The sequence below is a fragment of the Strix aluco genome, chromosome 12 (genome assembly GCF_031877795.1).
Source record: "Strix aluco isolate bStrAlu1 chromosome 12, bStrAlu1.hap1, whole genome shotgun sequence".
Classification (NCBI taxonomy): Eukaryota; Metazoa; Chordata; class Aves; order Strigiformes; family Strigidae; genus Strix; species Strix aluco.
In genome coordinates this window covers 5653301-5676370 of record NC_133942.1, presented here as the reverse complement: position 1 = coordinate 5676370, position 23070 = coordinate 5653301, and the positions used below count along the sequence as shown (strand labels likewise).

Here is a 23070-nt window from a genome sequence, read left to right as displayed (position 1 = left end):
ACCCCCAAGGGGACCTACTCGGGGACGGGTGGCTCTACCCGGCGACCAGCCCCTCTCCCCCGGCCCCACCCGTCCAAGCAGACGGTGAGCTCCAGCCCACCCCCCTCCCGCTTCGGTACCGGCCCCCGGTGCAGGCCTGGCCCCAGCAACCTCCCCCCGCCCCCCCATTCCCCCAGTAGCGCCCCCTCCCTCCTCAGCTACCCCGGCACCACCCGCTCCCCGCCCCCCCGGTAGCCGCCCCAAACTCCCCGCCGTCCCCTCCCCATTGGGGCGAACGGGGCCGTTACCTCCCGCGGGCCCCGGGAGCGGGTTGCTGCCGGCCCGTGCGCGGCCGCCTCGGCTCCGCCCGCAACACAACCTCTTTCCTTTCCCCCCCCCACACCCGCGCCGCCCCTCCTCAGCCCAGCCGGAAACGGGGCGGCGGAGGCGGTGCCCAGCAACGGAAGCGCCCGCCCCACTTCCGGGTACGGCCCCAGCAACGGAAGAACGAGCGCGACCGCCCCGCACCCGGAAACAGCTATGGGGAAAGGGGCGGGGCTACGCCGTGTCCGGCAGCCAATTAAATAGCTAGGCGAGGGGCGGCTTCCGGTTCCGGGAGGATAAAAGGGCGCGCGCGGGCTGGGCCTGGCAGTCGGTGAGGAGGCGCCATCGGGGGCAGCGGGAGCGCGCGCAGGTGAGGGCCGAGGCGGCAGCTTTGTTCCCGTCAATCCTCTCGCATTTTCAGGGCGGGGGTAGGGGTCTCCCTTGTCTGCTCAGGCGGCGGGGGGGAAGAGATTTATGTTGGGGCTCTTTGTTTCCTCAGGTCTGTGGTAACGGTGTATGTGGAGGTTTGTGTTGGGGTATCCCTACTAGTCCCCTCAGGCCTCTGGGGAGGGAGTGGGAAGGGTCTGTGCTTGTCTTCTTATAGACTGCATGTATATATACGTGTTCTGGGAAAACAAAGAGGTATTATGCTGCTTTAAGGGTTCTGTGGGGCAAACTCCTAAGATTCCTCAATGTCTCCTCCGAGCTTAGATCCCTCAGTACTGCTGTTAGGGCTCCCTGATGTATTAAATCCTTTCAGGCTTATAGCACATAGGGTTAGGGCTCCCTGATGTTCCTGCTCTGTTCCCTCTGAGGAGGGATTCTGACATCTCCATGTCCCTACTCACCTCAGGCCCGGTCAGCATGGCGGATGAGGAGATTGCTGCCCTTGTGGTGGACAATGGCTCTGGCATGTGCAAGGCAGGCTTTGCAGGTGATGATGCCCCCCGTGCTGTGTTTCCCTCCATTGTGGGCCGTCCCCGGCATCAGGGTGTCATGGTGGGCATGGGGCAGAAGGACAGTTACGTGGGGGATGAAGCCCAGAGCAAGAGGGGCATCCTCACCCTGAAGTACCCCATTGAACATGGCATCGTCACCAACTGGGATGACATGGAAAAGATCTGGCACCACACCTTCTACAATGAGCTGCGTGTTGCCCCAGAGGAGCACCCTGTCCTGCTCACTGAGGCCCCCCTGAACCCCAAGGCCAACCGGGAGAAGATGACCCAGATCATGTTTGAGACCTTCAACACCCCAGCTATGTATGTAGCCATCCAGGCTGTGCTGTCCCTCTATGCCTCTGGCCGCACCACCGGCATCGTCATGGACTCGGGGGATGGTGTCACCCACACCGTGCCCATCTACGAAGGCTACGCGCTGCCCCACGCCATCCTGCGTCTAGACTTGGCTGGCCGTGACCTGACTGACTACCTCATGAAGATCCTCACGGAGCGGGGCTACAGCTTCACCACCACGGCCGAGAGAGAGATTGTGCGGGACATCAAGGAGAAGCTCTGCTATGTTGCTCTGGACTTTGAGCAGGAGATGGCCACAGCTGCATCGTCTTCCTCCCTGGAGAAGAGCTATGAGCTGCCTGATGGGCAGGTGATCACTATTGGGAACGAGCGTTTCCGATGCCCTGAGGCCATATTCCAGCCCTCCTTCCTGGGCATGGAGTCCTGCGGCATCCACGAGACCACCTTCAACTCCATCATGAAGTGTGATGTGGACATCCGGAAGGACCTGTATGCCAACACCGTGCTGTCTGGGGGTACCACCATGTACCCCGGCATTGCTGACAGGATGCAGAAGGAGATCACAGCCCTGGCACCCAGCACCATGAAGATCAAGATTATCGCCCCACCAGAGCGTAAATACTCTGTCTGGATCGGCGGCTCCATCCTGGCGTCTCTCTCCACCTTCCAGCAGATGTGGATCAGCAAGCAGGAATACGATGAGTCTGGCCCCTCCATCGTCCATCGCAAGTGCTTCTAGAGGGACTGCTGGCAGTCACCTGAGGGCCGTCCTCGCCAGGATGCGTGCTGGGGCAACCTCCTCCCCTGCTGGACCAGAATTGTTCGACTGTTACTTATTTTAACTAATTTGTTGAGGTACCAAGTAGTGACATGTACAGTTTAATGGCCTGTTGGGCTGTAGTTCTCCTGTGGCTGGCTAGCTGCTGCTCCTCCTCCTCCTTGTGGCTCTCTGGGGCCCAGGAGTAGCTGGAGGGTTGTTCACTTTTCCTATGTAACACTGATAGGATGACACTGAAGTTAGATTTGTCACCTTTAGGTTTGTCACAACTGACTCCTTTGTAGGAAAATAAATAAACTTCTTCAGCTTAAAAACTGTAAGATGTTATGTTGCTTTCTTTCGGGGTGGGCTGTCCATCTCCTTGCTACAAAGTATTATTGTGCAATACATGATTATTGGACTCAAACTGGGTCTGTAGCTGCCTGCTTAAAACTTAAACAAAATTTGGGGTAAATGCTCTACAAATCATGTAATGGTGCCATGTAAAGCTGCCTTGCACTGTGCAGACCATTTTAAGAGCTGTTAGGGAGGAAAGCTTGACTGGTATGTGGCTCTTGCAGCCCTTCTGGACTTTCATGGTAACTTGGCTTTTTTTAGAACCCAAACAGCTTGTCCTGTCAGAAAAACTTGGCGCCTTGGCGCAGGTTTCGGTGGTGGGAGGGGGGGTGGCTTCTCCTTTTCTGGGAGAGGGTGACACGATGAAGCGGTGGATAGCGCTGAAGATTGCTCGGCTTGAGGAGGCAGCTCCCTCCTGCCCTGGGGGGTTGTTTCCAGGAGCCCCTCTTCCACGGGGAAGGCTGGCAACCACCTAATTACGTGTCACTAATTGCAAGGCAGCTTGGCGGGGACAGACGCGCCGCGCCCTCTCCCGCCCACCCCTGCTTTAAACCCTCAGCCGGCTGCCTATTGGCTCGTTCCGCTTCGTCACGGTAGGACCAGCCAATCAGCAGCTTCCCCACCCCAGAACCGCCCAGCGTTGGGCACCGCCCTCTGCGGCGGACTCCGTTTCCCAGCGTGCACCGCGCAGCTGCGCAGCACTTCCGCTTCCGGTGCGCTCCGCCGATTCGGGTAGAGCGGAGCTGCGGTGGGCGCGGGGCCGGGGGCTGCGCGGTGGGAGGGGTGGGGGAGTGTGCCGCTGCTGGCACCCCTCGCTGGGCGGCCGCGGGCGCCTTGACCCGCAGCCTGCCTCCGCTCCGCCGTCTCTGTGCCGGGAAACGGGGCTGTTGGGGGCTGGAGAAGGGCCTGCCGGGAGAACCGGGCCTTGTTCTTGGCTTCCCTTCTTCCTCGGCTGAGTGTTGAGGCTAGCAGGGGTGTTTCTGCCTTCCCTGTAGCTTCAGAAATGGCTTAAGACTGAGGTAGGAACCTAAAAAGCACGGCTGTGTGTTGGTCAGGCCTCCTGTTAGTTTCCTGTGTGCTTCCCAGCAAGGGTGAGGCCTGTGAATTTATGAGGTGTTCGTCTGGTTAGCGGAGACTCTCACTTTGGTTTGTTTTCCTCCCTTTCCAGAGCTTTGTGGGTCTTAGCTCAGCTTGGCTCTGTTCAGGGAGAAGGCTGGAATGTCCCTGCCGGAGTGGCACATAGCGGTGAAGCTGGCGGATCAGCCGCTGGCTCCTAAATCCATCTTACACTTGCCGGAGACGGAGCTGGGAGAATGCCCGCTCGGTGGGTGCAGCATCTCGTACCTCAAGCAGCTCATCACCGGCAAACTGCAGGAGTCCGTCCCAGACCCTGAGCTCATCGGTAGGTGCCTGCGTGGGTCGTGTCAAAGTCCTACCACTTGGGGACACCCTCTTCCTCTGCTCGCCGCGGCCGGGACACAAACATCCTTCTGTTAGTGGTGTTGCGTTGGTGGGAAGCCTTGGCCCAACCAGACAGCGTGGTGTGGGGGCTCAAAGCATGCTCCAGACACTCTGCTATGCCGCAGTGGACTTAGTACCTTGTCGTTTGGATAGCCTGTGCAGTGTCGGTGCCCATGTTAAGAAATCTTATAACTTGCTGACACCAGTGTGGCCTTGTGAGATTGTAGAGTCACAGGATGGTTTGGGTGGGAAGGGACCTTGAAGATCATCCAGTTCCACCCCCTGCCATGGACAGGGACACCTTCCACTAGCCCAGGTTGCTCACAGCCCTGTCCAACCTGGCCTTGAACCCTTCCAGGGAGGGGGCAGCCACAGCTTCTCTGGGCAACCTGTCCCAGTGCCTTACCACCCTCACAAAGAAGAATTTCTTTCTTACTTCTAATCTAAATCTACCCTCTTTCAGTTTAAAACTGTTACCCCTCATACTATCCCTACCCCTTGATAAAGAGTCCCTCCCCAGCTTTCCTGTAGCCCCTTTAAGTACTGGGAGGCCACTAGAAGGTCTCCCCGGAGCCTTCTCTTCTCCAGCTGAACACCCCCAATTGTCTCAGCCTGTCCCCATAAGGGAGGTGCTCCAGCCCCCTGAGCATCTTTGTGGCCTCCTCTGGACCCACTCAAGCAGGTCCGTGTCCTTCTGATGTTGGTGCCCCCAGAGCTGGACACAGCACTGCAGGGGGGGTCTCACGAGAGCAGAGTAGAGGGGGAGAATCCCCTCCCTGTACCTGCTGGCCACACTGCTCTGGATGCAGCCCAGGGTACCGTTGGCTTTCCGGGCTGTGAGCGCACGTTGCTGGCTCACAGTCGGTTTTCCATCCACTAACCCCCCCAAGTCCTCCTCCTTGGGGCTGCTCTCCAGCCACTCATGGCCCAGCCTGGATTTGTGCTTGGGATTGCCCCGACCCATGGGCAGGACCTTGCCCTTGGCCTTGCTGAACCCCATGAGGTTTGCACGTCCCACCTCTCCAGCCTGTCCAGGTCCCTCTGGATGGATCCCTTCCCTCCAGCGTGTGACCGCACCACACAGCTCGGTGTCGTTGTTGAACTTGCTGAGGGTGCACTCGATCCCACTGTCCATGTTGCCAACAAAGATGTTAAACAGCGCCGGTCCCAACCCCGACCCCTGAGGACGTCACTCGTCACTGCTCTCCACTTGGACATCGAGCCACTGACCACAACTCTTTGAGTGCGACCATCCAGCCAATTCCTTACCCACCGAGTGGTTCATCCATCAAATCCATGTCTCTCCAATTTAGAGACAAGGGTGTCATGTGGGACAGTGTCAGAAGCTTTGCACAAGTCCAGGTGGATGATGTCAGTTGCTCTTCCCTTGTCCACCAACACTGTAACCCCGTTGTAGAAGGCCACCAGACTTGTCAGGCAGGATTTGCCCTTAGTGAAGCCATGTTGGCTGTCACCAGTCACCTCCTTATTTTCCATGTGCCCCAGAATATTTTCCAGGAGGATCCATTCCATGATCTTGCTGGACACAGAGGTGACACTGACTGGCCTGTAGTTCCCTGGGTCTTCTTTTTTTTCTCTTTTTAAAAATGGGGGTTATGTTTCCCCTTTTCCAGTCAGGGGGAGCTTCACTGTACTGCCCTGACTTCTCCAATATGATGGCTGAGCCACTTCATCCACCAGTTCCTTCAGGACCTGTGGATGCATCTCATCGGGTCCTATGGACTTGTGCACCTTCATGTTCCTTGGGTGGTCTTGAATCCACTCTTCTTCTACAGTGGGTGGTTCTTCATTCTCTCAGTCCCCGCCTTTGCCTTCTGCAACTGGGGTGGTGTGGCTGGAGCCCTTGTTGGTGATGACTGAGGCAACAAAGTCATTGAGTACCTCAGCCTTTTCCATATCCCAGGTGACCCAAGTCTCCCTTTTCCTTCCAGAGAGGGCCCACATTTTCCCTAGTCTTCCATTTATCAATGACATACCTGTAAAAGCTTTTTTTGTTACCCTTGATGTCTCTGGCCAGATTTAATTCTGTCAGTGCTTTGGCCCTCCTAACCTGATCCCTGGCTACCCAGACTGTTTCTCTGTATTCCTCTGTGTCCTTGTTTCACCCTCTGTAGGATCTCTTATGAGAACTGTGAGAGAGTTTGGCTTTTCTAAAGGAGGTGGCAGTGTCGCAGCTTACAGTGTCGTGGTCTGTGAATCTCAGCTCCATGATTTCCTCCCTGAATCTCCATAACTTCCCTACGTTATGAAGTCCCTGTGCTGCTGACCAGATGAAGCAGCTACACATGTGGATGAATAACCCCCAGGCAGTCCTGCCTTACAGACCCTGGGCCCTTTCGGAGCGTGCCATAGGTGTTTATCTTTAGGTGTTTCTCTCTCCTAGATCTGATCTACTGTGGCCGTAAGCTGAGGGATGACCAGACACTTGATTTTTATGGCATCCAGTCTGGCTCCACTGTTCATGTCCTGCGCAAATCCTGGCCTGAACCTGATCAGAAGCCAGGTGAGGAGGTGACAGCGTGAGTTAACGCTTAGATCTCCTCAGGATGTGCTTGGTGTGGGTCTCCTGTGACTGAGGAGCAGCTGCTCTTGTGATTTGTTCCTGGGAGGCTGATGTGAGCTTTGCAGGAGGAATTGATCGATATGTTTGTGTGGGAACTCTCCACCCCTAACAACAGCAAATGGGTGTTAGGTTTTCTTGCTGATGGGAGAGTTAAGGAATGAGCTATGTAATGTGGAGAGTGAATATCCCTTAAATGACTGTAATCAATTTTAGGGTGTTGCCAGAGAATCAGGAACAAAGCGGCTGGTTACTCAACTCGAGGGATGAGCAGGCTTGTGTGTGTTCCTAGTCTGCCTGACTGTAGAATAAGACAGGTTAGTTTAGAGTAGTTACTTTAATACAGCTCCTTTTGTACATGTAGGAGAATATCTATATATTTTTATACGTCTGGAAGGTGCGAGTGCAGTTACCTGTTACACTGTGGTAACTGTACTGAGACATTCACAGTCATTAGTCTGTGCCCTTCCTCTCTCATTTAGCTGAATCCAGGGGCATTAAAGAATCACCACTGCTATTGCAGTGTGGAAGTCCCAGTGGCATATAAAATGGCTAGTAACGCTGGCAGGGGGAGAAATTGTTTTGTTCTGTTGTTTTTCCTCCTGCAGAGCCTGTGGATAAGGTGGCAGCAGTACGGGAGTTCAGGGTCCTTCACACTGCCCTGCACAGCAGTCCTGCCTACAGAGATGCAGTGAGTGGGGCTTCATACTGTGCTGTCTGGATGTCTTTTTGTCTGTCCCCACTTTGTGAAGAGAGTCCCACGGTGGAGCCTCGTTGTGCAACACCACTGATCAGCTCTGATTTCTCTGGCAGGTCTTCAAAATGCTGGGGAACAAGGAGTCACTGGATCAGATCATTGTAGCTACTCCCGGCCTCAGCAGCGACCCTGTTGCTTTGGGTGAGTCCAGATGTGACCCAGAGGCTCTGAGGAAAGCCAAATAAAGATAGTCTGTGTTTTAATACCTGGCACGGGGAAGGGAGAGTTCCCCTTCTCTGGAGAAAGTGCCTTTCGGTTCCTTTGTGGAGCATAAGAGTCAGTGCCTGCTCAGGTGTCAGAGTTGTGCTCCCTTGGTAATGTTGGGGATGGATGCTGGCTTCAAAAGGATTAGGGAACATGGAACCCAAAGGAGAGCAGTGGGGATGGCTGCTTTCTCCCTGCTGCAGTGTGTTACAAAAATGTCAATTAAATCTAGTTTGCTTGTTCTGGCCTGGGATGTTACTAGCCTTTTTGGCACGTTGCTATGAGGCAGGTGGAATATGGGATGCAGTCACAACCGGGCTGGAGTGACCTGTGTGCCAGATTTGATCCTGCCCTTAAGGTGAAGCTGTCTGTGCTAGAGCACAGCCCCTGGGATCTGCTGGGAAAGCCCCATCCCTTGGGTGTGTGGCTATGATTGAGAGTCTCTCCAGGAAGACGTAAAAGGCTTCAGAGAGAACAATAATAGGGTATTTATGGTGTCTGCTAGTCACTCAGTTCCTGAAAAACAATTAATTATTTTGGTTTTTCCCATGGCTTTTGTTTGACTGACTCCTGTTTCTTGTATCCTGTCTTCTACTCATTATGTTTCCTGGTCCCTCCCAGGAGTCCTACAGGACAAGGATCTCTTTTCAGTGTTTGCAGACCCCAACATGCTGGACACGTAAGTTTACATAAGCTGGTGCAGTGACTAAGCAGTGCCTTTGTTGCTCTGTTGTATAGACTGCTGCTCTACAACTTCTCTGGGTGGGAGAGAGGGTTCTGCTCCTGCCTGCCAGTACAGATACACCAGGCCAGAGATTCAGGGTAGGACACTTCTTCAGCAGCAGGAAAGAGGGAGCTGATACTTCAATATGCATCCCCCTCCGCTGTTGGATTAAACCAAAGGATATTTAGTGGGAGACGGGGCCATCATCCCCTCCAGTTTGTGGGTTCAAATCTGGATCTGGTTGCTCACAGCAGAGAGTTGCTCCCATGAGAGCACATGGGAGGGTCAGCGTGGGGTCAAGAAGGAACCCCAGCTCCTTCAGCTGCGTGGAACAATGTGGGGAGGTGTTTGTTGCTGGACACCAAAGGCAGTGGTGGTGGTGCAGCCACTGGGAATGGCTATGCCGTAAGTTCTTTGCCGGTATCAAGCTACTGATTTCTTAGTTTCCCTGGGTACCTGATTCATTCTTCCACCCTTTCTCTCCAGGCTGATCCCAGCTCACCCTGCACTTGTGAATGCCATTGTCCTTGTCCTGCACTCAGTGGCTGGCAGCACCCCGCTCCCAGCCCCAGAGACGTCCTCCCGAGGCATGTCCTCTGGCTCCTACCGGGACATGCCAGGTACGGTCAGCCACGCGGGCGACTGGGGAACCTGCAGAAATGCCACGCTGCAGGATTTGCAGACAAATTTGTGCTGTACTGACACAGTCATCCCCAGGCTGGAAGGAAGAGAGGTTTGGGTTCCTGAGCTAGAAACATGCGCTGTAGTTTCATAGATTTTTGCACTGTGTGAGATTCATCTGAGACACTTTGTCCTCGGGGCCTCTCCCAACCAAGTGTGTGTAACGACTGTTGGTAGCAGAGTGCTGTGGCCTCTGTTCTGTGCAAATGATGGGCCTGACGTGTCTTGCACTGACCTGCTGCACGTGAACTTGTTGGTGCTGAGGTCTCTGTCCTAACCAGTGCGTTAGCTGGGGCTGAGCCTGGCTGCGTGGCCAAGGACTCCACGGGATTCTCATCTGGTGCCTAATTCCTGACAGCGCCCAGTTTTCTGCATCTGTCGATTCTCCTTTCTGTTGCAGGAGGCTTTCTGTTTGAAGGTCTCTCTGATGATGAAGATGACTTCCACCAGGTAAGTGGCCAGGTTGGGTGGAATGCCTCTTTTGGGCCTGCAATATGGGTTTAACTTGTAGCCCTTAAAAGACTTGAAAGGTTTTCTCTCTGTCTCATGAACGGCATGAGCTGCTCTGGCTCCTAGGGGTATTGTGGAAACAAACATATTGATTGAGCCGTGCTTGGATGCTGTTCACGGTAGGATTTCCTTCAGTGCCGAGCTAGGGTCACAACAGCAGACTGCAGAAGCACAACTTGGAACAGCACTTGTCCTCAGAGTAAACACCTTCCTAGCCAGATTCACAGAATCACAGAATCATCAAGGTTGGAAAAGACCTTGAAGATCATCTAGTCCAACCATTAACCTCACACGTTCTCGGAGATAGTTGTGCACAGATGAGCATGGCTGAGAAACGTGAGAGTGTTGGTCCCTGTCCTTCTTCTGCACTGTAGGGAGGTTCTCCTCTCCAAAGGACGAAGTATTTTATAAGAGAAATTGCATATTTAGGCTGAAAAAGTGCCTGTCAACAGCCAATTGTTTTGTTACAGGCTAATAACACTTTGTTTGCAAGCTGATGGATGATACACTAAAAGGTTTACTGCCAGTTTCTGTAGCTTTGTAATAGCTGAGTTTGTGGAAAAAGCCCATCCCATTGTGTCATGTTTATTTTTTAAAAGTTCCACATTTGTGAGTTTCAAGAATTGTAGGAAAGGGATCCCCCGAATGGCCACATGAGCCAGATTTTACTGGGATGTGGACACCAACATCAGAGGTGTGTGGTTTTTATTTCTTCCTCCATGCAGAGCACAAGATCTACACCATCCAGCAGCACTTCTGGTTCCCGCCCAGCTTCCCTTGGCTACACCGGGGCTGCTGGACCCCGGCCGATCACCCAGAGCGAGCTGGCGACTGCGCTGGCGCTGGCGAGCACCCCAGAGAGCAGCTCCCACACACCCACCCCTGGAACCCAGGTACAATTGCAGCGCAGCAGCTAGGGAGATCCTCCTGGGCCATAAATCCAGCGCTTGACCGAGTGCAAGCCCTGCTCGGGTCTGGGAGCCCTCGCTGCTTTCTTTTCTTACGGCTGAGTTCTCTTCCACAGGGGCTCGAGGAGGCCTGATGGTGGGGTGCAGCTCTAGTTCCTGTGACAAGTGTTCTCCTGATCCATGTGCAACTTATTTCCTTCTAGGGTCACTCCTCTGGCACCTCCCCGATGTCATCCAGCGTCCAGTCAGGAACACCCATCACCAATGACCTCTTCAGCCAGGCCTTGCAGCATGCCCTGCAGGCCTCAGGGCAGCCCAGCCTGCAGGTCAGTGCCACAGCCTCTGCCTTCAGGAGCCCGTGAAAGCCCCATATCGCATCCAGTGTTGCAGGGTGGAGGCGGTTCTTCCACCTGCCTCCTGTAGCAGAACATTTAAGCTGAAAGGGGCATCGTGGAGAAGTGCTTCTTGCAGGAGATGTGACAGACTGATGCAAAAGTGCTGGGTGGAAGTGGGATGGTGGATTTGGGGAGTTCGCAGCAAGACTTTGAGCTTTCAAGATCTGTTTGCACACTTAGTGTTGCACTTGCGAGCTAGAGAGAGAGGTGGGAGAATGCAGCGTGGAAGAGTGGGCTGTGGAGAAGGCTGTTTTGTTTCTGCTTGGACTCCTGCACCTACTCTTAGCTTCTTTTCTTTCCTGTCTATAGAGCCAGTGGCAACCACAGCTTCAGCAGCTGCGAGACATGGGCATACATGATGATGAGCTAAGTCTCCGAGCCCTGCAGGCCACTGGAGGGGACATTCAGGCTGCCCTGGAGCTCATCTTTGCTGGTGGGGCTCCCTAGCTTTTTGGGCAGAAGAGGCTGGACTGGTGAGTTGTACTGAGGCAGCTGTGACATTCCTTGGTCTGGGACTTGGCCCTGAAACTTCTCTGCACTGGGGTTCCTCTCTCCAGCATGGAGCAGTTGGGGTGGCTGCTCCTTTCCTTGCAGGTGGGCACTGTGCTCCTGTTTGAGAGCACTGGCTGTGCTGAGGGCAGCTCCTCCAGCTCCAGAGACCTCTCTCCAGCCTCCTCCTTCTGGCCACCAGAGATGAGACCTCAGAACTTTGTCCAGCACTGAGAAAGAGGTGGCTCTGTGCGTTGGAGAGGTGTGGCACCTCCGGTTCCGCAGTCTTAGATCTGTCTACACATTCTCCTGCCTGTTGTTTCATTCCTGCCCTCCTGACATGCCTCAGTCTATCTTGTTTTGCTGTTGTGGCCCCTCTGTGTTTAACTGTATTAAATGGACTGTATTCACTTGCCTGTTGTTTGGGTTGTGATCTGTCCGGGGTTGTGTTCCAGATCTGCGAGGCGATGTGCTCATTGCGGGAAGGAAACTGGAGAAGATGCTTTGCCTGTTGTAGGGCTGTTGTTACTCGGCAGAGGGCACTCCTCTTACAGAGCAAAGCTGCGTCTGGTAGGAGAGCAGTGTTTGGGGTGTAGCTGACCTGCACAGCCATCCTGCCATGGGTTAGGCCACTACAAAACAGCTATTTGTGCTACAGGTACTCTCCAAGAAGGTGCTGCAGAGAAGCAGCATGTCTCCTTCTTAGCAGAAACCTCTTTGTTCTCAGTTGTGTGGGGTGAGGCTGGTAGAATCCTGCAAGCTGACAAGAACAAGGGCACAGGTGCAGGAGTTCATGGCCATCACAAGGTGACAGTAAAAAAAAAAAAAAAAGACAATTAGAGGGGTTGAGGCAGTTGCCAGAGTGTGAGATGCTGCCAAATGTCTTGGGAGAAATGCCTTGTCTCTGACACAGGTTAGTCTGGCTGCAGCTCGTGTTTTCCAAAGTGTCTTCTCATCCTGGTGCCTGGGACCTGAGCTGCAAAGAAAATCAAAGGCATTTGCCTGTAATTACAGTCAGTGGGAAGTGAGTGGAGCCAGAACCAGAGCTGGGCCTGGCTTCACTCTGATTGTACCATTGAGATTAACAAGGCGTGAAAATGGGAACTGGTTTGCCTGAAATGCCACCATGCGTTACTAGGGAAGCTAAAAGTAGAAAATGCTTTCCTACCTTCAGGCTGCCTCTGCTCCCCTCTTAATTCCTCTCCAAGCGCTACAATCGCTTGCTGATACGATCTCCGCTATCACCCAGCAAATACTGGATTGTTCTCTCCAGGGTAGCCCATTGACTGATAGCCTTTAATCCTGTCTAGAGGATTAAGTCTCTCAGCATGGAGGGACTGTTTTTATTTTTCAGTATGTTGGAGATAAGATGTGATAGGCATAACCGGCTTTCCTGACTTGATACACCCTTCCGGGTTACTGCCCTCATTACACACTTCGGAAACCCACTCCAAACGATGGCTATGATTTTATGTGTATGAAAACTGATTAATTTGTTCCCATCCCCGGCGCCTTTACCTCTTGCTTTGCTGGGGGAGTGGACAGCATATGCACAGCATCCTCCCTCCCTTCCCCTGCTGTCAGCCCTCAATCCTCCCAGGCTGGCTGAGGATTAGCTGTATCGCAGATGCTGCTGCCCAAAGCTGGAAAGCATTTGCAGGCTCTCTCAGACCTGCTCAGGGCTAGCAGGACTTGTTCTGCAACCAGGGCAACTAGTTTGCTTTGCTGTACCATGCCAATTCTTAGTTTAGGCCAGCTTGGGGTTATTGGTGTCCCAAATGGTATTTCTTTCCTGTCCTGACCTTGCTCTTATGATTTGATCACTTTGTTGACCCACGTAGTTTCTTCTGTCATAATGACTATTTCTGCTCCTCCCTGTGTGCTCAGATAATTGAGAATTGGCTGGATGTTTTGTATGGAAAGAACTTTTTTCTGAGTTTTCTCACAAATTGTGTTACTTGGCTTGGAGTACCACATCAGACACATTCTCTGTCTGAACTGGCTATAGCAGAGAAGAACTTGGCACCGATGTTGTTCACGATGCGACTGATGCGTGCGCTTCGCTTCCCTCATCTCGCCCGCCTTTGGCTGCCTAGAATAGACGTGCTCAGCAACCAGGCAAATTTAGAGATGCAGGGATGGGAAGAGAGTCTCTGCCTGGCACCTGCAGGGCTGGTAATGGAAGAGGAGGAGGAAGGGAAACTTTGATGCAGGAGCTCTTGTAGGAGAGTGGAAGCTCAGAAATCCTCAGAACTGGCTCTGCAGCAGCCAGGTGAGCGCTGCCCTCCCCCTGCTCTAACGGCCGAGTGCCTCCTGCCTCCCAGCTTTGAGATGAAAGCGATGCTGGCAGCCACCTCCGCACGCAGAGAGAGCTCAGCCAGCACAGTCTCTGCCAAGGGGGAGAAACCGGCTGGGGGGAGGCTGCGGGAGGCACCCACTCGTTTGGAGAGAGGCCCTTTGCCTGGGGTTAGCAGCCTAAATGTGGCTTATGGGCATGGAGCGTGACGTCTCTTGTCCGAGCCACTTGTCCTGACATCTGCAGTCGTTGGAGGAGCCTGTATCCCAAGAGAGGTATTGAACAAAGCTGGAATGACTCTGGGAGACGCTGGTATCCGTTGTTTGCTGAGAAAGCAGCTAAGTGTAGGTGCTAACTTGTCAGTGGCTGAACACAACAGATTCTGCTCTTTGGGAGCAAATTGCAGTGCGCTACCTCCCGCCTGCCTGTTCCTTGTGGTCCCTCCCTGGTGCCACTGCCCTGACACTTTCCCCTCCTCCTGCACCAGCTTTGGTTGCCCCTTCCATGTTTGGGTTCGAGTTGCGTTGGTTCTTGTTGGGTCTGGGCTTGTCAGTATCCTGCCTGTGTGCCCAAACTCCACCACTCTCTGTTTGCCAGCCAAGCATCTGTGGCCTGACTGCTTCACCGGCACCGTGGCGGGAGTGGGCTGGGAGGGGCTTGGCTGACCCTTTAGAAGAGGTGGAGGTCAGACCACAGTTCCCCAACGTAAGCGCTTTCAGTAGGGACTTTCTGGTTCTGACATCAAAGATAAATTTTTGGTTCACTCACTTCCTTTGCCTGTAGCGAAGCTGACAAGGGAAGCAGTAACAGTGGGTGTTTTCAGTAGTAATGCTAGCAGCTGTTTGTACTGTGTTTTCAGTAATCTTGTTATTTGTTCTGGAGCTTGACTGTCAATGCTGGCGCATTGTGGACACCTGCAGGGGTTGGCGGTTTGGCTGGCATCTAGGCCCTTCACTGTATGTGCTCTGCTTTTCTACTTTGGCCACCTTGATGGCTTTTTCACCATTTCCGCCTTGTCTCTTTCTGCCTAAGACAGTTCTGAGCTGACTGTTTCCACGAGAAGCAAAGTGGTGTTGTGTGGGGGGGGTAATTTTCCAGCAAAAGGGTGACATGGAGATGGAGCAGAATCTCCCAGGCTTCACGTCCTGGATGGCTTTTGCAGTACCTCAGCCTGTGTGACTGCCCACCTCCATCCTCCTCTGCTTTCACAAGGATGCTGGAGCCTTCCTATGTGAAGTGAACACAACTGGCAAGATCTATCCCAGGAGCAGACGTTGAGGTATTAATTGTTTATGTGCAGACACAGTCTCTCTGGTGTGGGCATGCTTGGGTGGTTTGTTGGATCAGATCCTAAACTGTCAAAGTTTTGAGCTCTTCAGCCTTGATTTCTGACTTCAAATGACTAGTGTTGGAGAGATTTCCCCTCATCCTCCCACGTGCCTCCAGTATTTCAAGATAAACGTTTCTTTCTTGCTCCCTTAGTCAAACAGAGGCTCTGAGTGTCCCCTGCTTGCAGCACCCTGGCACAGGAACCAGTTCCCTGTCTGGGCAAGGCAGCAGAGCACCTTAAACCAGTGTTGCTGTTTTGCCCAGCTCCATCCACAAACAAATGTGCAGGAGCCAGAGGACTGACCATCGCAATGCCCCTGGTCATCGCGGACGTCTACATTGTTCTCCTCAGCACAGTGCGGGGCTACACACCTGGGGTCCCCAGCTCCTCTCTGTCACATTTATTCAGAAGATTGGTGAAGGTGACTTTCTCCAGTGCTTCAGCACGCAGCGTCTCACTCGGGATTTGCTAGGCCAGGAGTAACCTTGGGCAGCCCGGCGGGATACATCCATGTGAACAGCAGCAGGGAACTTGTCTGGCAGAGCCCTTGCCCATCAGCTTGCTTTCTCTGCAAAGGACTCTGTGGTTTCTTGGCTGCTTTCAGCTTTGTCCTTGTGGAGAATGCCAAAGTGCCAGGAAACACATAATAATTTTTAGTTTTCTTCTTAAGTTAGCTTTGTGCTGGTTGAGTGAGCTGAACACTCTGGCCGAGGGGGACAAGCTAGTGCCAGGGCAAAAGGAAGAGGGGACAGTGGGACCTGGTGGGGTTTCCTTGGCAATAACGAAATCTTGGTCTTGCTCTTTCTCAGGCAAACTTCCGAAGAAGAAGGAAAGAGTTTTCCTGATTCTGGGACAACTGATCAGGATTAAGGTGAGAGTCTGCAGATCAGGGCAGGTGTTACAGTGCAGCTTTCTGTGGGACTCGGGCCCTTTCCTGGCATGAATCGACATTTTTCTTTAGAATTGACGAAAGGGGAGCTCTGTGGCTTTAGTTATCAAAGCATCCTTTTAAGGAACTGTGTTTTCCACAGCTAAGAGTCCGTGTGATGCTAACTGGAGAACAGCACAATAAATCAGTGTGGTTTTAAGGCAACTGACTCTTATTTTAACTTGGTGAAAGCAGAAATGTACTGAAAATGTCATACCATGAAAATACTTCTATTTCCAAGTAGTTTCATTTATATTTATAGTATTCTAATATTTATAAATCACAGTGTTTATAAATAATCCTTTGATTTATAGTGGTGCATGTAGTTCTAGTTTTGCCTTACAAGGATGCTTAAGGGTATGGTAAGTAAAAGGAAGGTTCAGAGGGAAGAAAATAAAGATCCCCTGATATATCCTTTGAAGTCAAGACAATGGCTGAGCCACTGACTTTGAACATGAAGCTTCCTGACTTCCCTTCCTCTTGAGCTGAGCCTGGAAACTTAAAATATAAAAAACCCCAAAGCTCTTAAGGTGAGACTGGGGATTTCAGGAACATTTCTGACCACGCAGTCTCTCTAGCTGACTTCTGGGTGTTCCAGGCTGCCAGCACTCAGAATGGTTGTCCCCAAATCACTTTGAGACCTTTTTTTTTTTTTTTCCCCCCTACTACTGCTCAACTAAATACCTTGCTGATTTAAGAGCATGGTCCACTTGTTCAGCAGGGTGCGTTAGTTTAAGTATTGAGTTTGAGGGAGAAGATGGAGAGCTATGGAGTTCTACGCCAGGTGTGATAAAAACATCAAATGAGTTATGCAGGATCAGAGCCAGCATCCCTTGTCTTCCTGCAATGGCCAATAACAGGTGCTGCAGAAAAACTTTAGAACAGGGTAAGCAGAGAAAGATCCATCCCTAATAGATTTTTCCAGCATCCAGTCACTTGGGGTTTAGGGACTTTTAGAGCTAGTTATGGGGTGTTAATAGTTAACAGACCCCACACAACTCTTTTCTTTAAACACAGATAAACTTGTAGCTTCCGTGCCAGCCCACAGCAAGGAGTTCTGCGGTTTAGCCACAGGTTCACAGCCCGTGATGCACAAGAGTGTTCAGCAGCTGGAAGGAAGAGATGACGTGCAGCCGTGGGACTGTGGCACAGGTAACTTCTGGGGTGTCACACTCTAAAGGGGTGGCAGTGGTCCCAGTAAAGCTCTGGGGTTTAATTTTTGGGTGCCTGGGACTGCTGTGGCCACCGAAGCAGTAAGAAGTGACAAAGATAGCTAGGGCAGTCGGGCAGTCAGGAGGAAAATTGTCACTTAATCTTGCTAAAGCAGAAAGGGTTGTTAATGACAGCAAAGCTCTGTAATCCCCCAGCAATGCTCAGCGTGCTGCCCTGACATCCCACAGAGCAGACTCCAAACTGTTTACCTTTGTGTTAATTGGTTTGTTTGCATAAGGCCCTGTTCCAGGGAAGGGAGGGAGTGCTGACCATCCTGCCTCAGGATTCATTTCTGAGCCGTAGCTCCCTGGCATTAAATGCTTTGATCCCAAAGGATCCTCAGTTACGCATAATTTAATCATCCCATGGATCCTGCCAGCTGGTGTCTGGTCATGCAAGTTCATGTCCATTTATTCTTCCTCAGCCTCATTTTTTTATTCTTCTTTTCCTCCCCTCCCAAAAGTCTGTGACCTGGTTGCTTATGGCTTCCTGTAGTTGCTCTTCTGAATGAGCTGTGTGGATACGTAATAACCAGGAAGCAGGTGACAGGCATGAAGCCATGCATAAGGAAGGGTGGATAGGAGGCAGGAAGAAAGATTGGCTCTTCCCTGCCCAGGGCAGTGTCCCTTTCAAGAATTTTGAGAGGTCACAGGGAAAAATAAGTCAAACGGGTCCAGCACACAGTGAGATCCTGAGCTGTGTCCACTCTCCTGCTGGAAGAGATGGAGGGCTTCCTGTGTCTGATGGAAAGAGAAACCAGTGCATCTGGGGTGCAGAGCCTGTGTGTCACCAGGCAGGCTCTCAATTTAGAGCCAAGGACAGTGCGGAACTGCAGACACTTATCTTCTGCGTCATTTGGCCCAGGGTTGGCTAGCAGGGGCCAAAATAGGAGGGAGGAGAAGGAGATAGACCACTTCTTAGATGTCTCTCCCTTCCTGGCGAGACAGATATCACTGCTGGAAGTTCTTGAACACTACAAGGTCAACTTAATATCTTTAAAATAGTTTACTTTCCTGAGCAGCCTCCACTTAATCTTATGTGCCTGGTCAGGTTGTAAGAGGCTCTGTTGGCATTTTTCCCAGCAGCAACTTGAAGTGGCTTCTTGGGAACCAGGTGACTTGCTTTGATTCCTCAGAGAAAAGTGCAGACTTAAATTCCTACCCATATTATGGCAGGGGATGGGAGAGCAGGTTGCAGAGAGTGAACTTTAACTTGTGTGTTACCAGGAGGACTTTGTGGGTTTAATGGAGCTGATCAAGGGGGCTTATAAGCTTGTTTATGGAGTGGTGGGTGCTGGGCCCTTCTTAGGGCCATTCAGAGCAGCTGGCAGATGTAGAAATTGGTATTGCTGAAGAGGCTGCTTTGCCCACTGCTGAAGCGTAGCCATTCCTGCAGGAGAGCGTGGTAGCAACTCTGCACCACGTGACGATGCTGCCCTGAAATCCAGGCCCTGCCAGGAAGCAGAGGAGCACAGCAGTCAAGAAAAGAAACACCAAGAGTTTCAGGTAAGCAAAACGCAGTCTGGCCTGCTGGGCCCTCGTAGGAAGACAGAGCTGACACGCTGTGCAGCATTAATGTGTCAATATGCAGCTCTTGTGGTGGGAGTGCAGTAGATCAATGTCAACAAAGCAGCTTACTTCTGTTCCTTTTTAGTTTTAACTTTCTCTTAATTGGGTAGGACTCCACACTGGATTTTATTTACTCTGCCTAAAGCTTTTGGCACCCCTGTCTGAGGGGTGTGTACACACTTGGCAGTCTGTGTCACCGATGTGCATCTGTTTTACCTCCTTTCCTGCTCTGTGAGTTCTCACTGAATTACTGTTGACAGTGCTGCTTGTTAATGTGACAAGCATCCAGGTGAAACGCGTTTGCCAACCAAATGGCTATTTGTGATGGAAAGGCTGAGGTGTGGTTCGGGGTCATCTAGATGAGGCAAGTTTGTGGCTAGTCCTCAGGCAGGACCTCTGCGAGCTGCTGTGACCAGTGAATAGCGTGGTGAAGGTCTGGTCTGGGAGGTCCTGCCTGGGGTGAGCCCCGGGGGTTTCCTCAGCGGCAGAGGGGAAAGCACTGAAGAAGGGGAGTCCCAGATAGGAGTTTTGTGCTGCTCCCCAGGGAGTTGAGTGTGAGGTGGCTCTGCCACAGGTTTCCTTTGGCAATTCAGTGGGGTTGATCTACTGGAAAAAGATGTGCTGGGGCATCTGGTTCCTTCATCCCTTCTCTGACTCACTTTTAAAGCCCTAGGGGTGACATTTAGCACATGGGGGGCTTCTGAGCCCTTTAGTGACACTTCTTGGGGCAGTAGATTTACTGTGCTGTCCTTCAGCATTGTGGCAGCACTGAGAGGACAAGGTGTACCAACTGATCAGCCTCCCCAGACTCACTCTGGCTGAAACAGCTGATGGAGATGAGCTTGTGTGAAAACAGCATGCCTGGAGAGGCTGAAGGGTTAACAGCCATTGCTGGGCTGGGGCTTTGGGAGGGGATGGTTGAGCTGTCTGCAAGGAACTTGAGTGATTTGGGGGGAATGCATCAGTTCGCTGATAAATGATCCAATTTGCTTCCTTCCCACCTCACTTTGTCATCTGAGGACTGAAAGACCTGTTGGTCAGTGCCAAAAGAAACAGTGAGTGGAATTTCACTTTTTTTGTCTCAAAGTCCATATTTATAAGTCGTCTTGTTCCCAAAGGCAAAATACAAGGGGTAAGAAATAGAAGCTCTGATTTTCCAAAGCTCTGCAATGGTCGTTTAAACTTGAGCCCCATCCTACAGCAGGGTCCCTGCACAGGCAGGGTTTGACAGGATTTCCCATGCTCTGTGTCGAAACATGCAGTCTGCCCGTCTCATCTAGGGAGGGACTGTGGAACACCTGCACATGTGTGGCATGACGGACCTGGTGAACATCCTCAGCCCTTTGTGCCATGTTCAAAAAGGTCCCTCTGTGTTGAAAAAGGTCCTTCTTTGTACTGTTCTGAAGCTGCCACGGCTGATAATAGCCAGAGATCGAGATGTGCCTCTCAGGTTTCTGGAAGAGATGTCACAACAGAGAAAAGAACTTGCCTGGCTTTCACAGGGATAAGTACGTTTGCAGTGTTGACATTTTTTTCCACGGAAGACTTGTCTGTGTTCAAACTCATCACGCCTATTGGCTGTTTCCCAGGGTCACGTTCCTGACCTTAGCAGAAGGTAATTGATATGTTTGTGTGAATGATGTTCTAACATACCTGCTCTTCTCTTGTGAAAAGATGACAACTAAAATGGGAGGTTTCATAATAGACTGCCTGGGCCACAAACATTCAAGCAGTCTGTCTCCTCTGCAGTGCTGAATAAAACTGTTCCTCTTAAGGAAAATCTGTGCTTTATGATTTTTACAAGATCCTTGGAGGAAGCTGCCTCCTGATCTGTGTTGGAACGGAGTAGCATGACCTGGAAAAAAACTGCACATAATCTGCGCTGTGGAATTTTTGATACTTGAGTGGAGCAGACGGAAACCTCTTCAGGAGGGGGCCGAGCGGGGAGTTCGTGCCTGGAATGTGATCGCTTGTGTACGCATTCCTCGTCGGGTAGTGGGGGACATGGCATGTGGCTGAGCAGGTCCTGAGCAAACCGACTCCCTCTCAGAAGTGTTTGCCTGCTTTGGGACGGGTGTGTGTGTACTTAATGCACAGCGGGTTTCTGGCTGTATTCAGGGCACCGTTCTGTCTTCAGCACCTCCTGCAAACTGGTACAGGGTTGGAACAACCTTGAAATCAGCTCTACCCTTCTCCCAAGCATTCAAGCTGTGCTGCTTCCTGATCAAATGTGTGCAGCATTGCACTGTGCTGCTTTGTATGTCTGTGGAACGGCCCTGCCCGTGGGGGAGCTCGTGGTGGGGTTATTTTCCCAATGTGTTACACAGCGTGTGTCCCACCACTCCCTTGACCCTCTAGATGTTGTCCGCTTGTTGAAGTTATTTTCCCAATATTGTTCTGTGCAACGATCCAGTGTTTCTGCATTTGTGGGCATCAGGCTCACCCCAGCTGATCAGTCACTTTGCTGCCCTGAAGGAGCTTGTGGTGAGAAAAAAAGATGCTAAGGGGAGCTGTAGCTTCTGGAGGGAACAAAGGCATTTGAGTGAAAGCTCAGTTTTTATGAAGACCATTCATTTGAAGAGCTGTAACCAGCATTTTGGGTGCAATGCTCCTGTATACTTGTGTGTTCCACCACTGTCACTTTTTTCCTCCCCCGCAGCGGGCTCCTTCGCTGGTGAGCTGCATGCAGAGATCTCGCACAGCTTTGTATTTCCTTGATACAAACCAAGCTGTCTGAGTCTCTTGCTTAGCAAAAACAAGAGGTGCTACAGCATCATTCTGATTCCAGGGCCACAATACACTCATGTTCATGGGGTATCTTGGCTTCTGGTCTAGGAGATGGAGTGGTATCATGTGTGGAAATAGAGCCCAGAGCTGAGCACTTCCAAAGTCTTGGGGGAGTTTGAAGCTGAATTTTATACACAGGAGCTGCATTTAGCTGTAGGTGGGAAAAAAAAACCCGAAAAGCTAACCATGCAGAGACCCCAGCTGTGTGTGTTAGGGGCAAGGAAAGGGAAAAGCAAAGGATTTACTGTTCTAAGAAGACAGAAACCCTCCTCTGATCAGAACCCTTCTGTGTTTCCAGTTGGCAACTTTGTCAAGAGTGGGAGTTGAAAGCCAGTTACCCAGCCCACCAGCTGCATCGCATCATAAAAGGCAAAGCAGATAATAACGTGCTCAACTCTCATAGTGTAGCCCAAATTTGGGGTGCAAAATGCAAAGTCCCCATATTTATTAAGGAACCGGTATGATTTGTGTGGCTTAGGCTGTTGATTTACAAATGACGTTTCTTTTTCACCCTTGACTGTGTGAAAGTCTTAATGAATTAAATGTTTTTCAGGAAGCCTGTTGTGCAAGAAAACAAATGATAACAGGGTTTAGCACCTCTGGGAGCAATGGGGCAGGTAGGGAAATACAGGTGCCTCTGGGGGGAAGTGGGCAGTTGTTTCGAGGTGAGCAGGAATGCAAAATGGTTCAAGGCTGGGAACCACCATGTTCAAAAGTGAAAAACCAGAATGATCTCTATGTTATCACACTGTAATTACCCAAGCAGATATTTGGTTAAAGAGAAAGATGAAACCTCATATACTTAGAGTTGGTGGGAAATTCCTGTGGGTCCTTAAAATTCACTATTAGCCAGCTCATTAATTTTTTGCTTCCTCCAAAATGCCCCCCTTGCCTTACCACTTCATCTCCTTCAGGAGCAGAGCAGTCCTGGGTCTAGCTTCAATACCAACTTTAAAGAGCGCAGCTGCGTCTCTCATCCTGGTGAGTTCCCCGTGGGGCTCTCCTATTCTGGTCACGTCCCACCTCGCTTTCCTTGCACGTAATGCCCTGCTCTTCTCATTAACAAACCTCACAGCGCTTCACAAAGACCATCAGCCCTTCCTGGCCTCCCGATGGGGAATCGGGAGGATGGGAAGGTTTGGCAAAGCAAAGTGACTTTCCGAAGGTTGTGCTGCAGCCCTGTGGCTGGCCAGCCCTGTGAGCGGGGTGTGCTCATCCCCTCCTTTGGGAGAACATTAGCATCACAAAAGTAAGGGCAGGATCTTAGGCAAGGGAGTATTTCTTCACCCCAGCTCCAAGTGGATTTGCCACATGGACTCTGAGATGTCATTTGCTCCCACGCTCGCACCGACTTGCTCATAAGCACGGCGATGCGAGTTCGACTGGTCTGGTGAAGGGATGTGTAACACAAGATAAGGGGCACAGCTGAGTTGTCATCATGTCTCTGGTATTTGGCTCGGAGTCTTTTTCTGACTTGTGGTGATGAACTAATTTTTGGGCAGTATTTTGTTTCACTAGGAGCTTATTGTAGCACTAGAGGAAAGAAGGCTGACACATGAGATGTGC

The 23070-nt window shown here is 51.6% G+C and overlaps 3 protein-coding genes across 9 annotated transcripts in view; 2 read left to right on the top strand and 1 right to left on the bottom strand.

The window, feature by feature from the left end:
• Positions 1–425, bottom strand: part of ARID3B (AT-rich interaction domain 3B) — a 36875-nt gene extending 36450 nt beyond the window's left edge. For 2 of the 3 annotated variants that reach the window (XM_074837182.1, XM_074837183.1), the window contains exon 1: positions 288–425. The gene's annotated coding sequence lies outside the window, so the exon portion shown is untranslated. The remainder of the gene's footprint in view (positions 1–287) is intronic. The other variant, XM_074837181.1, reaches the window with a different exon arrangement.
• Positions 426–581: 156 nt separating this feature from the next.
• Positions 582–2657, top strand: LOC141928746 (actin, cytoplasmic type 5). The gene is made up of 2 exons (XM_074837417.1): positions 582–673; positions 1157–2657. Exon 2 carries the CDS (start codon positions 1168–1170, stop codon positions 2296–2298), a length of 1131 nt encoding a protein of 376 aa, XP_074693518.1. The 5' UTR covers positions 582–673; positions 1157–1167; the 3' UTR covers positions 2299–2657.
• A 700-nt stretch (positions 2658–3357) lies between these two features.
• Positions 3358–14926, top strand: UBL7 (ubiquitin like 7). 5 transcript variants are annotated; one of them, XM_074836877.1, is made up of 12 exons: positions 3413–3692; positions 3842–4075; positions 6539–6658; positions 7324–7406; positions 7529–7613; positions 8298–8355; positions 8887–9020; positions 9482–9531; positions 10317–10484; positions 10703–10825; positions 11204–11367; positions 14842–14926. In XM_074836877.1, the coding sequence occupies exons 2-11, from the start codon at positions 3892–3894 to the stop codon at positions 11339–11341; spliced, it is 1143 nt and encodes a 380-aa protein (XP_074692978.1). In that variant the 5' UTR covers positions 3413–3692; positions 3842–3891; the 3' UTR covers positions 11342–11367; positions 14842–14926. The 5 variants fall into 5 exon arrangements, with proteins under 5 accessions (XP_074692977.1, XP_074692981.1, XP_074692978.1 ...); XM_074836879.1 differs by lacking the exon at positions 14842–14926 and adding an exon at positions 11489–11797; XM_074836876.1 differs by lacking the exons at positions 3413–3692; positions 14842–14926 and adding an exon at positions 3358–3405 and having other exon boundaries at positions 11204–11797.
• Positions 14927–23070: the final 8144 nt, after the last annotated feature.

Bases quoted from the DNA above. Each gene is read 5' to 3' on its own strand.
- LOC141928746 (XM_074837417.1), top strand. From the start codon at position 1,168: ATGGCGGATGAGGAGATTGCTGCCCTTGTGGTGGACAATGGCTCTGGC.
- UBL7 (XM_074836877.1), top strand. From the start codon at position 3,892: ATGTCCCTGCCGGAGTGGCACATAGCGGTGAAGCTGGCGGATCAGCCG. The intron at 10,485-10,702 runs GTACAATTGCAG...ATTTCCTTCTAG, and splicing joins CACCCACCCCTGGAACCCAG to GGTCACTCCTCTGGCACCTC. The intron at 10,826-11,203 runs GTCAGTGCCACA...TCCTGTCTATAG, and splicing joins CAGGGCAGCCCAGCCTGCAG to AGCCAGTGGCAACCACAGCT.